Here is a 16170-nt window from a genome sequence, read left to right on the forward strand (position 1 = left end):
TGCTTAAGTGTTCGTTTTGGGGGTATAGTTTTCCTTTTCCTTAAGTTGAATTTGTCTTAACATAGTATTTATTTTTACATTGAACTTGATGGACGTGTGTCTTTTTTCAACCTAACTTACTATGTTACTATGTTACTATGTTACCTTTCTGTGCTCTGCAGTAGACAACACACACCAGAAGGGGATTGGGGCAGGTGGTATATTAAAGCTAAATGCTGATAAAAGTCAAGCAAACCATAGTATGCTACTGTAATAGCCTCTGTCTGTAAGTGTGAGTTGTTTGTATGTGTCTGGTGTATGTAACTCGAGGACTCCCTGTAATGCAATCAATGCTTTGCTCCATTTCTTAAATACAAGATGCCCAAAAATAAAACAAATATTTTCACACATGAAAATTGCAAAAGTGCAACATGTTTAATGTTTAGGGTAACATGATGATTACCGGTAATGTATGATTCTGTTTACTGGCGTGGTCAAAGAATGTGCGTAGGCCTACTCCAGTTTATATATGTAGTAGCCCTATCTATGATATTTCTCAATCTGTTCTTTTATATGTATCTTCTCAGTGGAAATAAAGACATTTATTAATTTTAAAAATAAGTATTTTTAATTTTTAATAAAGCTTTTCCTTAATGTGTTCATTTGACTTTATATGAAGAGAAAATGTGACCCTTTGTAAGTATGTGGACAGAACTTTTGGTTATTCTGCAATCTAATATTATGTCCTAAAAACGGCAAATTCTTAGGGGCAGATTTACTAAGGGTCGAAGTGAATTCAAGGGAATTTTCGAAGTAAAAAAATTCGAAATTCAAAGTAATTTTTTGGATACTTCGACCATCGAATAGGATACTACAACTTCGAATTTAACCTGCAGAAGTGCTATGTTAGCCTATGGGGACCTTCTACAACATTTTTCTAAGTCTTTACACATTGAATAGAAAATCCTTCGATCGTATGCTAAAATCGTTGAATCGTTCGAAAGATTTTTATTCAACTGCAGGATTGCCAAATTTTTTGAAATTGGTCGAATTTCGAAGTTTTTGGTACTTCGAAATTCGACCCTTGATAAATTTGCCCCTTAGTGTTTAGAGGGATTAATTCAGTTCAAAGTGATAGAATGCCCAACTGTTTTATGCACATACAGGTCCTATTCCTTCTCTACTCTCACTGGAATGCACATTATTGTTAGTTTATATTCATTCTCTCCTGTGGCTGACACATATAGTATTTGTTGTTATTCCTTCTCACTTGTGGTTGTCATGCATGATGTACATTTTGCTGAATCAAGAATAGTTTTGTTCCATTAATCTGCTTGCACTGGCAGGATAATTTGGGAATTTAATTAGTTTTTCGGTTTCCAACTAACTTCTTGTTTATGAATTGCTGTACATGTCACTTACAATATTTTACACTAGTGATCAGTAGAATTAATAAATTGGTTATTTTTGAAGCCCGCTTTCTGGTAGTCTTGCTGTTTTTAACTGAATGGGTCCTGTGTTTATTTCTATAAAAAATAGATCTTTCTGTTTCACATTAACCATCTGACTCTTAACATATAGAAATTGTAAGTGGTTATGGTGTTCTTGAATTATTTTCAAATAGTGTCGAAGTAATGAACTTTAAAAAAGATAAGCTCCAAGTACATTGATACAGACATGGATAAAAAATAAGGCCCTCAACTTTGAAAGAGAATAAATTCTGTATATGCAGATTCCCCCATGAGCCCCCCTGACTTGTATAGATTTTGTTTTCAAGCTGGCCTTGGTCACTGCTTCCCTGGCCTTGAGGGCAGACACACCTGTTTGGCTGTAAGAGCAGTTTCTAGTTTTATTGTGCTGTGGAGTAATATCTCTATAACACAAATCTTTTTGTGCGTACCACAATTTATTGTGCACTGGTCTCAAAACTTATGTTAGCTCACACAAGCACACTACTTAGAGGGAACATTTTTACGATGAAAAAGGTTGGAAGAATGCAAATTGTTTGTTCATGCCAGAAAAATCATCAATTCACAATCATCTGCAGCCCAGCTTTTTTATTATTACATCACAATACTTCCCATCAAAAAGTTGGAGTAACGGTATTTCAACACTCTTCACATTACGGCTACTATAAATAACAAAGCTACCAGTTAGTACTGAAAAAATGTATCACCCCTCACTGGGGAAATAGCTTTATTAACATTTAACAGACTTTTACATATATACAGCAACTGTTTCACATGGGGTGAGGACATTTCTTAAGTATGCACAAAATTGAAATAGGCGCGAAACACATTTACAGTCATGTCCATTTTTAAATATCCCTAGAATAGGCATTCTGGGTGTTCAGATTTTTTTTGGGACATTTTGGGGGCATTCACTTTTTAGATGGCGTGTGTGATGCACGAAGACTTGAACCCATGTTTTCATTGGTATCAGGGTTAACAACACCAAAATACTGCAGTAGGCACCCAAAGACAGTTAGAAAAGAACCTTTAGCAAAACCTTTAGTCTATACTTTTCAGTGAATTTGATGTATCCACAATGCATCAAAAGCGGGGTTTTAAACACAATCGCTAGTGTTTGATCACACTATTTAAACAAGACCGTTTCTGTTAGAACTCTGCTCTTATGCTTAAGGCATGAATACTTTCTGAAAGACATAATGATACTTTGCCTTATGCCAAGAGCTGGCAGTGGTCTGGAATTCTTGTTTGGTTCCTTCTCTCCAGCGGGAGTTAGGATTTCTGAGTTCAACCACTTAACATGTCCCAGTTTATTTCCTGTTGTCTACAAGAGACGAATGGAAAGCCGTTGTCATTTATGTGGTAGGAAGTTATAATAGCCAGATGTCATGCTACAGGAGAAAGTTTCACATCTCAATCCTAATTGCAGGCGGATAAACCATTAATACTATATGCCAATGTCTTTAGAGGAACCACAATTTCCATATGTGCCTGAATAAAGAATATTTTTTGTCCTGGACATGCCATCCATTTAAAGAGGATCTCTGTTTATTGCATAATATGCATTAATTCAATTAATTTAATTTCAATATTTTTAAATTATTTGCAAATGCAAGGACATTTCTGGGGCCCCTCACCAGCTCCGACATCATTACGTTACATTGGAGCTGGTCAAAGGGTGGAGAGACTTCAGATGGGTTTTTTTTCAACATCCTTTGGATCAACTAGCAGTTAGGCAGGTTACACTTAAAAGAGAAGTAAAGTCCTTTTTACTTGGGGTGTCAAAATTTAGGCACCCCCAAATCATCGCATTTACTGTACTTATCTGACACCTTAGACCAGTGCACCAATCAGGAGAAAATTGTACTAGCCTGGGATTCTTCCAGCGAGCACCACAGAGCGATCTTCCTGCTTCTTCTTTCTTCAAATTTGCCGGGGCAGACACATGCACAGTAGAACGAAATAGCAAACTTTTCCATTAAAGGCCGACTGTCCGCTCTACTGTGCATGCGCACCTGCTAGAAGAAAGAAAAAGCCGGAAGATGATTGATCCGTGGTGCTCGGGGTGTCATGTAGGTAAATGTGATCACTTGAGGGTATCTAACTTTTGGTACCCCCAAGTATAACAGAACTTTCCTTCTCCTTCAAATATAGCAGTTGCACTTGACATTTAACAACCAAAATGACTATATAACTGTAGAAGTCAGTCCTCTTCTAAAGCTGAATTCTGCTACATTGTTTCAGCAGTCAGAGCCAGTGCAGAGAATATAAACAGCAAGTATAATAGCAATATTTACTTACAAATAACTTTAAAACCATTAAACAAATTTCAGTAATGTATATTGAAAACTGTTTATAATCACACCAAGATGTAAAAGTAATTTAATCATAATCAAGACTTCAAAAATCTACAGTTTTAAACATGTATCCCTAGACTCCACCAAACAGTTTTGTGTATACATTGAGAATCTTTAGGTGTTATGGGGTACTGGAGCTTGAAATTAGGAATGAGGTCCTAACGTTCAGTATTACTTTTCTGATGAAAGTGTTGCATTTCATTACTTACAATACAGGTAATGAGGTGATAGCTAAGCACTGTAATAATATTACAAGTCTATTTCATATATACGGATATGGATTAGTATACAGGTTGATTTTCCATTATAGGTATGGGATCTATCATCTGGAATGCTGGGAGCATTGTGTATGAAAGTATGTCTTTGCTTAAAAGATACCAGATATGTGTATATATTTGGTCGTGTACAAATTGATCTGAAAATTGAATCAAATCAAATATGAACATACTATATATATATATATATATATATATATATATATATATATATATATATATATATATATATATATATATATATATATATATATATATATATATATATATATATATATATATATAGTAGAACCCCCATTTTAAGTTTTTCAGGGGACCAGAAAAAAATTGTGTAAAATCCAGAAAAATGTAAAATCAGGGAAATAATATATAATAATATATAGGTGGGACTATAAAACATCAATGTAAAATGAGGGGAAACTTAAAATCAGGGGATGTAAAATGGGGGTTCTACTTTATAATGGGGGTTCTACTTTGAGAAAGGCTGGTGTTCCAGCTGAAACGTTAGTAGTTGTTGTGTCTAAATAAAACAATTTTTGATTACTCGTAAGACCTGCGAGTGCTCCTTCTTGAGGACGACATATATTCTCCTTTCAAAGGATCGCACCCAGGCAGTCAGTTAGAGCTTTTTCGTGAGTGCCGATATCCCAATAGTGTATATATATATGTGTGTATATATATATATATATATATATATATATATATATATATATATAATTAAATGTTGAATTTTAGTAGTTTTAGAGGTTTTTGAAACCACAACTAAACTCACTTTCTCTAAAACCACGAATGTCATGAATTGTATTCTTTCTTTTCCAATTATGTTTATTGGCATTTTGAAGTAAACAGTGTGATAAGTATTGACAAAACAATGACTATGTCTGTCAGCTTACATAATAAATGGAAATAAACATTACATTGCAGTCCAAGAACATGAATTTTATTGAAAAATCCAAACTGAAAAAGCACGAGTGGAAAAAGTTGTGAAAACTGCAAAAATACCCGAAAACCTCTAAAACCACAAATCAAAGAAAGATCTTCTAGTTGAAAAAGGGACATCTGCCATTGATTTTTACATGATTTCATCAGGTTGTAGCTGGAGTATATTCGTATTCTACATTAAAATAAATAATGAAAAATATGTGCTTTGTTCCATAACTTTTTTGGATTTTTGGTGTCAAAAAGCCTGACCTGAAAAAGTAATGGCTTGAAGGGAAACTAAAGTCTAAAATAGAATAATGCTAGAAATGCTGTATTTTGTATACTAAACATAAACATGAACTTACTGCACCAGAAGCCTAATTAAACAAATGATTTTTGCTTTCAAAGTTGGCCACAGGGGGTCATCTTGTAACTTTGTTAAACATCTTTTCAAGACCAAGGCCATGCACATGCTCAGTGTTGTCTGGGCTGCTGTTGGGAGGCTAAACTTAGGGATTGTCAGAAATCAAAACAGCTCAAGTCACCAGCTGCTCTACAGGGAAACAAACATAGCTGCTTGAGTTCTGGAAATAAGGTAGGAGAGGCTCCCCCTGCTGTTTGGGAGGGGCTCCCCCTGCTGTTTGAAAGTATGATTGTTTCCCTGCAGAGCAGCTAGGACCGTCTGATGTTTCCTATCCGCAGCAGTCAGAGCAAGTAAATGAAGGGCGAATTTTACTGCATATAGTCAGGTAGACATTTTTTAATTAAAGTATATTGGAGATACTTTTGGAGATTACTTTCTTTTTGAAAGAAAGTAAAAATGGGGTTTTGTTTTTTTGCCTTTACATTCTCTTTAATAAATCTGCCCCTTAGTAGAGCAGCTCTTCTTAATCTGTGATGGTCACCCAATTTATCTGGAAATGGCCAACTATGACCTTTGAATATTGTCTGCAAAAAACAACCCTGAACTTAATAACATTCATTATTATGTGAGTCTGCACCCAATACTAATTGCCATGTTCTTATATATGTACGTTTTTATTGTATACTTTGTTTATGGTTATATGACATTAAAAAACACAAAAACTGCTTGGGTTACGGTCTTTGCTTCTCAGTGATACCATGGGATCCCATAGACCTTTATATAGGAAGCATTTGTTGAGAACTCTTTTTTTGCACAATTCATCTGTGGCCTGGCTTTCATCATACATGGAGATCAGCAGGCCATTTTGCAAGTAAGGGCACATACTGTTTTTTTCTGTGCTGGTGTACATATGCCAGTGGAGAGAACACAATCTGCTCTAATCTGCCAGTCAACACATGGGTTAGATTTGGGGAAAAAAAGGAATACTTTACAGTGTCCACTATAAAATCTTCCCTGGGAGAAAGTGAATCACATTTGTGGAGAAAATGCACCCTGGTCATGGGTAACACAACACAACGGTTGTGACATTAGAAAATATTAGGTCAAACAACTCTATCTGCCAATAGAGCAGTGTACTTGTATAATTTTGTCTTGCCATGTCTTCCACACCTAAAAGTATATATTATCCTGAATCACAGTCTTTCTTTATAACTTTACATTGTGAGGCTAACACACACATCTTTGGTTGAATGCTACTTCTAAATGTTGCCAGATCTTAAAAAAATGGATATATTTTGTAAAACTGCTTACCATTTTATCAGCCAATATGAAACACTGCTAAGCCTTCATCTAAGTTCTTTCATCTGATATCCATTTAAATAAAATCTTTGCATTAAAACATTTCTGCACAGTGTGTATTTCTACACTTTCTAACACAAGATTCTAGCCTCACAGGGCTTATTTCGTGTAGTTTTGATAATTATAGTCATTTGTTCTTTGTGTGGTCACTTTCTTACTCTTCATCTAATAGAAAAAAATAGACATGTTTTTTCTTTATCTAAGTCTCAATTCCTCCTTACTTGCCCAGGCCTTCTCTGATTGGCTATGGGTCGTCTGGTTCGGCTGGTAGTACGTCCAGTAGCAGGATAAGGAACAACTTGAGGCAAGTTTTCATTTTGTTCATTTTCCAACATACCACGACGGATTTCACGGAGTGTTTCACCAGGGTTATTAAGCAAGCGCTGGAAAAAGCTTTCATGTGTAACTGGCTTCTCCTGACACCGGAATGTTAGCGCCACACCAGCCGTAGACTTCATTTCTCTTGAGAAGCCATCAGAGGTGCCATCAAAACAACGTCCAATTGCAATTTCTTTTGCCAACTTTGGATTTTGATCAGTGACTGTGTAGATGCCATAATTATGCCCTAGTGGGTCTACAGGAGCTAACATATTAAATGTACCAGTGTCATTTCCTAAAACTACTGGAGGATGCCGTGCAAGATACTCTTTTAGGAGTCTGTTGATTTCTATAATTCTGCAGCTGCCTTGTGGATTGATGACAACATGTGTACGATCAACTACACTTTGGTCATACAGCATACCACTGCACTTGAATTCAACACAGGCTGCTGAACTTCTGTCTACATGCAAATCCCTAACACTTCTGATGTCCCTCAGCCCATAGAGTTGACCAGTAGTTCTCGGATGGCTACCTCCAGCATTTCTGGACCGAATCATATATTCTTGCGTTCCCTGAATCCTTATTTTTATGTAACAGGCTCGAAATTCTTGGGGATTTGGCCACCAGGACAAATATCCACCAATCCATGAGGTTAAATCTGTCTCTACAAATGGAACTACATTAAACTCGTATTTGTCTTCTTCCACCCTGTAAAATCGGAAATGGTTGTCTGAGACCGGTGCTCCTTCACACCCACGCAGGTTACGATATGCATAGATTGGCCCACTTGTTTCATCTAAATTGTTTGGGTTTGGCTTAGCAAGATTAAGTTTAAAGGCAGTCTTTTTTCCTGCTGTGTCTTCATGATCAGATCTTTGATAACCTAACTTGGACAGGTAGGGTTGTGATACTCCAACTACATTGGGATTCAGCTTAGGGGAGGATGGAGCAGCTTCTAACTCTTCTCCTCCCATAATAGCTGTTACATAGGCAGTGTAGGCATCTGGTCTCTGAGCATCACAAAATGCAGGTAGACAAGCTCCATTTTTTCCAGTAATCACACTATCAAATCGACCCCAGGCTCTTGGGTTAGATGAAAATCCTGCCACTGGCTCTAAATTAATAAGGTTTATCACCACTCCCTCTAATTGTTCACTAGGAATAAATTTTTCGTTCATGTAGGCTCGGACTTTAACAAAGCACCTCCTATGTTCTGGCACATCCAAATTAAAAAGACGTCTCTCACGTATCTCCAGCTGTCCAATTAGAAATGACCTCTCTTCTCTTCTTTTTCTCTGGCCCCCTTTTACCACTTGGAAACGACTTTCCTCCTCCCACATTCCAGTCTCTTCATTTAAAGACCACAGTTTCATTTCCTTTAGGTGCTGTGGCATCTTAACTTGCTCTGTATTTAAGTGGACCTCCACTTTACCTGCCAGCAGGATAGCATTGGTATCTTCTTGCCTGAAGTCTACTGCAAACATTCCATATGTTCTTAGTGGGGCAATCTCTCCATCTCTGTTGACAAAGTTAAGGTCACTTGAAGCTGCCGAAGCAGTGCTAATATTCCTGGGATCAAGAAAGGTTACACTGGCTTTGACAGTGCCGTTGTATACTTCTCCACTGGTTCTGGTGAAAGAGTAAGGTGGTATTACAATCTCTGCCATTGGGTCCTCTGCTTCTACTGTTCCAAGAGGAATAATATTTATAATTCCAGGATCTAGATTCTTTGGTTGACTTTTCCGCATTATCTTGACATCTTGATACACAGTACTGCCCTTTGGATCAAATGGGAAGACTTTGATTGTTTCAACAAACTTATCTTCACGGTCTATAAAAGTGACTACTAACCTTTTGGTTCCAGCAGGTACTTCCAAAGTGAACTCTCCCTTGTACCCAGTGAAGCCCATGTTTTCTCCACTTACAAATATTTGACCAAAGCGCAGTGGTTCCCCTGTATCATATGCCGTCACCCTTCCTCGCACAAGTACCTTTGGTTGTATACACTTGACACAGCCACATTCCTTCACAACCATAATTGGTAAAATGTAACCCGGACATTGCACCTCTTGTAACATCATTTGCTTTACCCCACAGCAATAATCTACTTTATCCTTGCAGAGAATTTCAGAGCTCACTGATCCCACACACTGCGCATTGGGACACTTGCCAACATTGTGGTAAAGAGAACGAGTTGTTGTTTGAAAACAGCCTGCGGGGAGCTTAATAAGATGTTCTTGGGGTGACTTGCTACAGCTGTTCTCTTGCTTACCTAAAACACAAAAGTATGCAACAGATCAAAGAGCAAAAACAAACATTTGGAATGAATATAGGATAGGAAAGGAAAGTATGGAAATGAATAGGAAAGTAACATTTGGAAACAAATTATTCTCAGACATTTACTGCATTGTAACTAGAGCCTTATGTGAAATAGAAAGCATGTTTTTTAGGTCAGGAATATTGAACACTGGGTCCCCAAATGTTGCCAAACAACACCTCCAAGCATAATTTAACCACTGGAGAGGGACCAAATGGGCCACATGAGCCCCCCCTTGTTGGATACGGCTAAGAAGCAGCTTGATGTGCAAGGGTCAGATGAGCATTTCTAATAGCCCAGTGATGCTCTTTCTTTTAAGACAAAGATCTGGAAAGACCCATTTTGTCTAATTACAGTAATTCTAAAATAATCTGTTCTAAAACAATTGTTCTTACCAACAATTGTTAACTGAGCTACAGAAGATTTAACGACTCCCAATCCATTACTTGCTCTGCACTGGTAGGTTCCAGTCTGTACCGCTTGGAGATTGCGCAGGGTTAAGGCCTTGTCATATTTAAATATCTGTTTGTCCAGTAACGTGCTATTGTGGTACCTGCAGAACAAGGGAGAATGATCATCAGGTGTCATAAAAGAAACAGTTAATAAAGTAAAGGCACAAATATTAAAACAATAAATATTATATGATATAATAAATATGATATGCAAGCACAGAGGCCATTATTTGTTCATTACAGTAATCCTCAGATGGATTGTGAGAGTTAGGGGCCTGTTTATCATGCTGTGTAAAAAGTGGAGTGAAGCATTATCGGTGATGATGCCTAGAGCAATTAGATTTCAACAGTTAGAAAACAAAAGCAAATATCTGATTGGTTGCTATGAGCAACATCACCAGTAATGATTTTACACAGCATAATAAATCGACGGCTTAAAGTAATAAAGCATTGAGTATGTTATGAGGGTCACTACCAAACTCAAATGTACTCCCAGAATTATTTGCTCCTCTTTACCAGTAATATTTAGTTGGAATTGGGTTCCCAGTAGCTTCACAGCAAAATGTCACTTTCTGACCTTCTTTTCGGATCTTGGAATATGGATGCTGTACCATATATGGCTTTTCTAAAGATAAAGATAAAAATATTAGAACAAACCCAGTATGGATAGGTATGCAGGGTCTTGTTTAATATGGGGACAAACTCCAAACTGATGCAGCTTAATTCAAAATGTGTCCCTCTGTGTTAGCCCATAGTTCAGCATTATTATTTGCTACGCAAAGCTGCATCAAAGTCAGCCTAGGGATTTACAGCTTTGATGTTCAATAGGTATGTGTCCAACATGAAATGCTTGCATGTAAGAACAGACTTCTGGCCATTGCAGATCATTGCAGATCTATGAGACAAACAAAGAAGCTACCTATAATGTATACACAATATTATACACACACAGCATGATATAGTGAGGCAGCATGGATCCCAGTTACTACTAAAGGCTGAAACTGCTGCTTTAAAACCAAACGCAAGTATCTATTTCTGCACTGGAATTCATGGTGAAAGGGTTAAATGTCCTTTCATGCCCCAAACTGTTCTGATTCCATATCTACCATAGTCTAGTATGTGAATTAGCAGAGATGCAAACCTATTCTTTTTGGTCATGGGCTAGTATGGTACTACTACATGTTTGTGCTGATGCACAGCTTTAGCTGGTTTGAAACACATTTGTTTCAACATTTATTAAAAAGTTTTTGAGCTACTTCTCAGTGCTCAAATGAAAATGTACTCAAACTAAGCAGGCACAACAACTATGTTTTAGTTTTGGAAATAAAGATTTAATAGAACTGCAATCACAAACCTTATCTCATTCTCATAGGTTTTGCTTATACAGATTGGGCATAGGAGAATAGAAAAATAGAAAAGAAGGCAGGGTTATATTGTCTGAGCCCAGATTGGGCATAGGAGAATAGAAAAATTGAAAAGAAGGCAGGGTTATATTGTCTGAGCCCAGATTGGGCATAGGAGAATAGAAAAATTGAAAAGAAGGCAGGGTTATATTGCCCAAGCACAGCATATTCCTTCTCTGCGTATTAAGTATTTACTGCGTATTAAGTACTTGGTTAAACACCAATGCACTTCCCAGCAAATATGCATTAATACATACAGCTGTGGTTTCCCCTGGGGCTTCTATGCTTGGACCTCATATACATCAAGCTCTCTGTATGTTATATGTCTATTAACCCCTCAGGCTTCTTAGTATGTATATAGTAGTATGTGTGCTCCCAGTATGTGGGTTGCAATGCAGTAGCAATATGTTTTATGGGTGCCAGGATACAGAAATCATCTATTTGTGAAACCTAGAAGTGAAACCTGCCTAACTGCTAGTTGATTCAGAGGAAAGCCAAAAAATTGCATTTGCAGCCTTTCAAATTTGCCTGTGAGAGGGAAAAATGTCATTCATTCCTAATTGGACCAGTCCATGTATCAACTTTGCACCAAGAGTTAAAGGAGAATTTAATCCTAAAGTTAGAAAAACCCTACCCACCTACCCTACATAGACTCCCTCCTCCGCCCCCAGCCTAAGTGTTAACCTAGGGCAAATGCCTCATAAGTTTTACTTACCCCTCGGTGCAGATTCAGGCATCGGAGTTCATGAGCGCAATCTTCTTCTCTTCTGAAATCTTCAGAATGAGACCGGCGTGGTGGCACATGCATAGTTGGAGCAATTTTCTGTTTCATGACAACTATGCATGCGCAGGAACTCCGGGAAAAAAACGCCGGTCCCATTCCGGAGATTACCGAAGCGGTGCCCGTGAATTCTGATGCCTGAAACTGCACCGAGGGGTAAGTAAAACGTTAGGGGCATTTCCCCGGGGTAACACTTTGGCTGGGGGAGCAGGGAGGGGGGTCTATGTATGGTAGGGTGGTATGGTTTTTTTAACTTTAGGGTTTAGTTTTCCTTTAATGTCATTAGGCATTCCCAACATTTATATAGATGAAAGAAGTCCTCCACAAACAAAATATACAGATATTTAGATACTAGTTATGGTAAGGACTGTCTTATTCCATTCTAAACGTGAATAATTATAAAATGCATGGGCACTACAGCACCCCCTATTGAAACTGGTTAACGAAAATAGTTTTACAATGTTATTACATGTGAAAGAATGTTTTCCTACTTTCTAAAAAAAAGGCACCCAACCTTTTCTTGAAAACTATCTAATATTATTGCCTTTGGGAGAGAATTCCACAACTTCACATTTCACACTGTAAAGAACACTTTTTGGATCTTAAGCTGGAACCTCATTTTACTCTAATCTGAATGGATGCTCCTGTGTTCATTTGAGAGCTTATTGAATGGGTCCCTTGTATATTTACAGATAGTTGTGATACTGTATCTCCTCTAAAGTCCCTCTTCTCCAGCTCAGGAACAGTAACACCAAAAAAAGAAAGTATTAAAAAAAAAAAACAAAAAGAAAACAAATAGGACTAAATGGCACAGGTTGCATAGCAGATAACAGATAAATTCTGTAGAATCCAGTGGTACAAGTTCAGAACTAGCACTAGGCACTCACAGTGGTGACTCAAGGGAATTTTTCTCACCCAAGCACATAACGCTGGTTGGTGACATCTGAGGGTACTAACTATTCTGTTCTTCTCAATATAGCCTCTCCCTGCTCTACCGTAACCTGGCTCTCATCCTGAGCTGAGCTCTAATAGCAAACATCCTAGCCAAAATCACCTTCAAGGTCTTCTTTTTGTAGACTGAGACCTCACTCGTCTCAGGCTACCAGCACCATCTGCACTTCTCCAATAAATTGAGTCCATATAAGACTATGCTTAACTACTCCTTTTCTTTTATAAACTCGGGGAAGTCATCTGACTTTTCAGGGCCAATAGGGAATGCCTACCCCCCACCGAGTATTCCTAATCAGTATGGTGAAGGCCTTCCACCACCCATACCTCTACAGTCCTAGCCCAGTATACCTGACACAAAATAGGGGATGGACTACATCCATACTCCCCTAGATATATATATTCTTGTTGGTTATGTAATCATAAGATCACCCCTTATAAACCCCTGTAAACTTATGTAGACCTAAGAGTCCCAATGGCTTTCACATTATAGCCACTGAGCTTACATTTTAGATTTTTAGATTAGGTCATAAGACCTACTTTACATGAATATATGTATATGAAATGTTATATGAAAAACCTGGCTCTAACCTAGTGTTAATATTGATAAAAATAAATGTACAAATGGTTTAATTTAATTCAGATATTTTACACAACTGTTTGTATCTCACCTTCTCTCTTTAAAAGTGCTAGAAAATAGGATGAGCTGGACCCATTTTTTACATTCTGCAGAGTTACTGAAGTGTAGCCATCCAAAACTACAGTCACGTTGACATGGTCATCTGAGCAGATTCCAGCAATTCTGATGTTGCCCCGTAAATCTGTAGTGCCCAGAAGCTCATATTTCAGGAACACCCTGGCACCATGAAGGGCAGAACCACGGCTGCTCTGTACCTTTCCAACTAGTGTGTGGCTGTCACAATTGCACCTTCTGCAGGCTGCATTTGACTCTCCATTGGCACACAAAAGGTCACAGGCTGAAGAGTAAATAAAGACAGAGTGCATGACTAAAATACAAGTATATAGTTTTTTAACAGACATATGCAATTATTAATTAGAAGTCCTTAAGTTTGAGCAAGTAGAACTCAGCAGATTTTGGCATAGTTATTTGAGTCCAATGTCCCTGGTGTAGTTATATTGCTGGCCAAACATTCTATAGCAAACATAGTTATTGTTGCCCAGCAAACATCATTAAGAATGAATGAATAAACAGACAGCAGACAGACCTGGTTGAAGAGATACAAAGTACTTGTTGGTCTGTTAGAAATACTACAACAATATTGTTCTGGTCAGCATTTGGGTTTGGAGGTCTCCTCAGCTAACAATACTGCATAGGTCAGCACTCAGGGTTAGAGGTTTCTTTGGATCCCTACTATAAAAGAGAGCCTCAGCTTTTGGTTAGTAGCCACGCCTCAGACCCATAAGTGGGTGCCAGGATTAAGGATCATCCGTGATTATCGGGAACCTGAGGGTCATGAACCAAAGCTTGTGGGGCTCCCTGATTGTGATGATTGATTGACGCAGAATTGTAAACACTTTATATTAAGATTTTACTATTACTTGCATTAGTTATTGCTCACTAGCAGTTCATCAGAAGGCTTAATCATTGATCCTGTATATTTGTATTAATATTTGTATTAATAATAATTAATACAATTATTTATATTAATAAATGTTCACCCCTTTATTACATTATCTAAATGATTTTAAGTTGTTGCAAAATACTACAAAACCAGTGATGTAACTATAGAGGAAGCAGTCCTGCTTACTCTATAGTTCTAAAGAATCCCTCTCCAGCTGCTTGCCTACCATTGAGAGTGGACCTTGGGGAGGGAGCAGGGAGTCATCAGAATGGGCTGAGGGGGTTGGGGGATGGTTGGCAATGGGCAGGATATAGGCAGGCGGGGTGGGTTAGAGATTGCCATGGGTCTGACTCTCAACTGGGAACCTCTAAAGAAGACTTTCTGATACAACAAAGGCCTACTGCAACTACTTTGCAACGTGAATCTGCTTCCCTTTCAATACATGTGTAGAATAAAAGTCAATGTGTTCTGACCCAAACCTGTCCTCTCATGACATCATGGAATAGGGTGAGGCAGACACAACTGTATGAATAAGTGGCCAACAGAGGGAAGGAGGAGAATCAAATATGCTGTTTGTCTGTAACCTGTCCATAAGGAACATTGCACAATGGCGTATCAGGACTGATATGCTAGAACTGCTGACTATGGTACATGGTAGAAGGTAGGAAGAGAGAATCTATTTTATAACCTGCCATTTTAAAAAACAATCTTGTTATTTTCTATTCTATCAGTGTCTTTGGTTATGTGACTATATTTTATATTTGATATATAAACCAAACTTTTTTCTAAACAAGAAATGCTCAGGGTCTTTGGTGCATCTCAAAGTCTATATAGTCTTGGAGCCAAAGAGCAGCAAAAAAATGTAACTGTACTGAATGAACCATAATGTGGTTGCGAAAGTAATTTTAATGTAGTACAAAGCCTTCAGCCATGCCAGTTCAAATGCACCAATTAATGAAACAAATATATTATTTGTTTTCTTTCCCTATTCAGAATGATCGTTCCCACCTTTACACGGTGCCTTTCCACATTTTTGAAGCTGGTAAGTTCGTCCAGAGCAGTTATTTTTCTTACTGGTGCACACTCTTCGTCTAATCCTTCTTCCCCCTCCACAGGTCCTTGTGCAGGGTGTCCATGCTTCCCAGTGAGACCAATAATCTTCTGCACAGAAATCATACACGAAAAATAAAGTTTATGTTGGCAACTGAGCAACTGACAACTTGCTGAAGCTAATAACAAAGTGTCTGTCCTGGCATAAAGAAATACATTTTTAAGAGTGAAGTATAAATAGGTAAAAGGAAAACTATACCCCCCCCCTAAACAATGTAGGTCTCTATAAAAATATATTGCATAAAACAGCTCATCTGTAAAACTCTGCTTCATGTAAATAAACGATGCATAATAACATGCTTTTCTAGTAGTATGTGCCATTGGGTAATCATAAATAGAAAATTGCCATTTTAAAAAATAAGGGCCGCCCCCTGGGATCGTACGATTCACTGTGCACACAAACAAACCAAAAAACTTTACTTCTTAGGTCACATGAGCCAATTAACAGACAGAGTTGTGTCTTTTGCTTCAACATGTCTTCCTGTTACAGTTAGTGTTGTAGTATTTCTGGTCAGGTGATCTCTGAGGCAG

At 37.8% G+C, this 16170-nt stretch overlaps 1 protein-coding gene across 1 annotated transcript in view; it reads right to left on the reverse strand.

Annotated features, from left to right (window-relative positions):
- Positions 1-5710: 5710 nt before the first annotated feature.
- LOC108713419 (cartilage intermediate layer protein 2) overlaps positions 5711-16170 on the reverse strand; it is a 29678-nt gene continuing 19218 nt past the window's right edge. Inside the window, exons 3-7 of the mRNA XM_018256893.2 lie at positions 15538-15690; positions 13618-13923; positions 10331-10439; positions 9758-9915; positions 5711-9317 (exon numbers count right to left, since the gene is read on the reverse strand). Coding sequence (XP_018112382.1) covers positions 6931-9317; positions 9758-9915; positions 10331-10439; positions 13618-13923; positions 15538-15690 — 3113 coding nt within the window. The 3' untranslated portion in view covers positions 5711-6930. The remainder of the gene's footprint in view (positions 9318-9757; positions 9916-10330; positions 10440-13617; positions 13924-15537; positions 15691-16170) is intronic.

The sequence above is a fragment of the Xenopus laevis genome, chromosome 1L (assembly GCF_017654675.1).
Source record: "Xenopus laevis strain J_2021 chromosome 1L, Xenopus_laevis_v10.1, whole genome shotgun sequence".
Lineage (NCBI taxonomy): Eukaryota > Metazoa > Chordata > Amphibia > Anura > Pipidae > Xenopus > Xenopus laevis.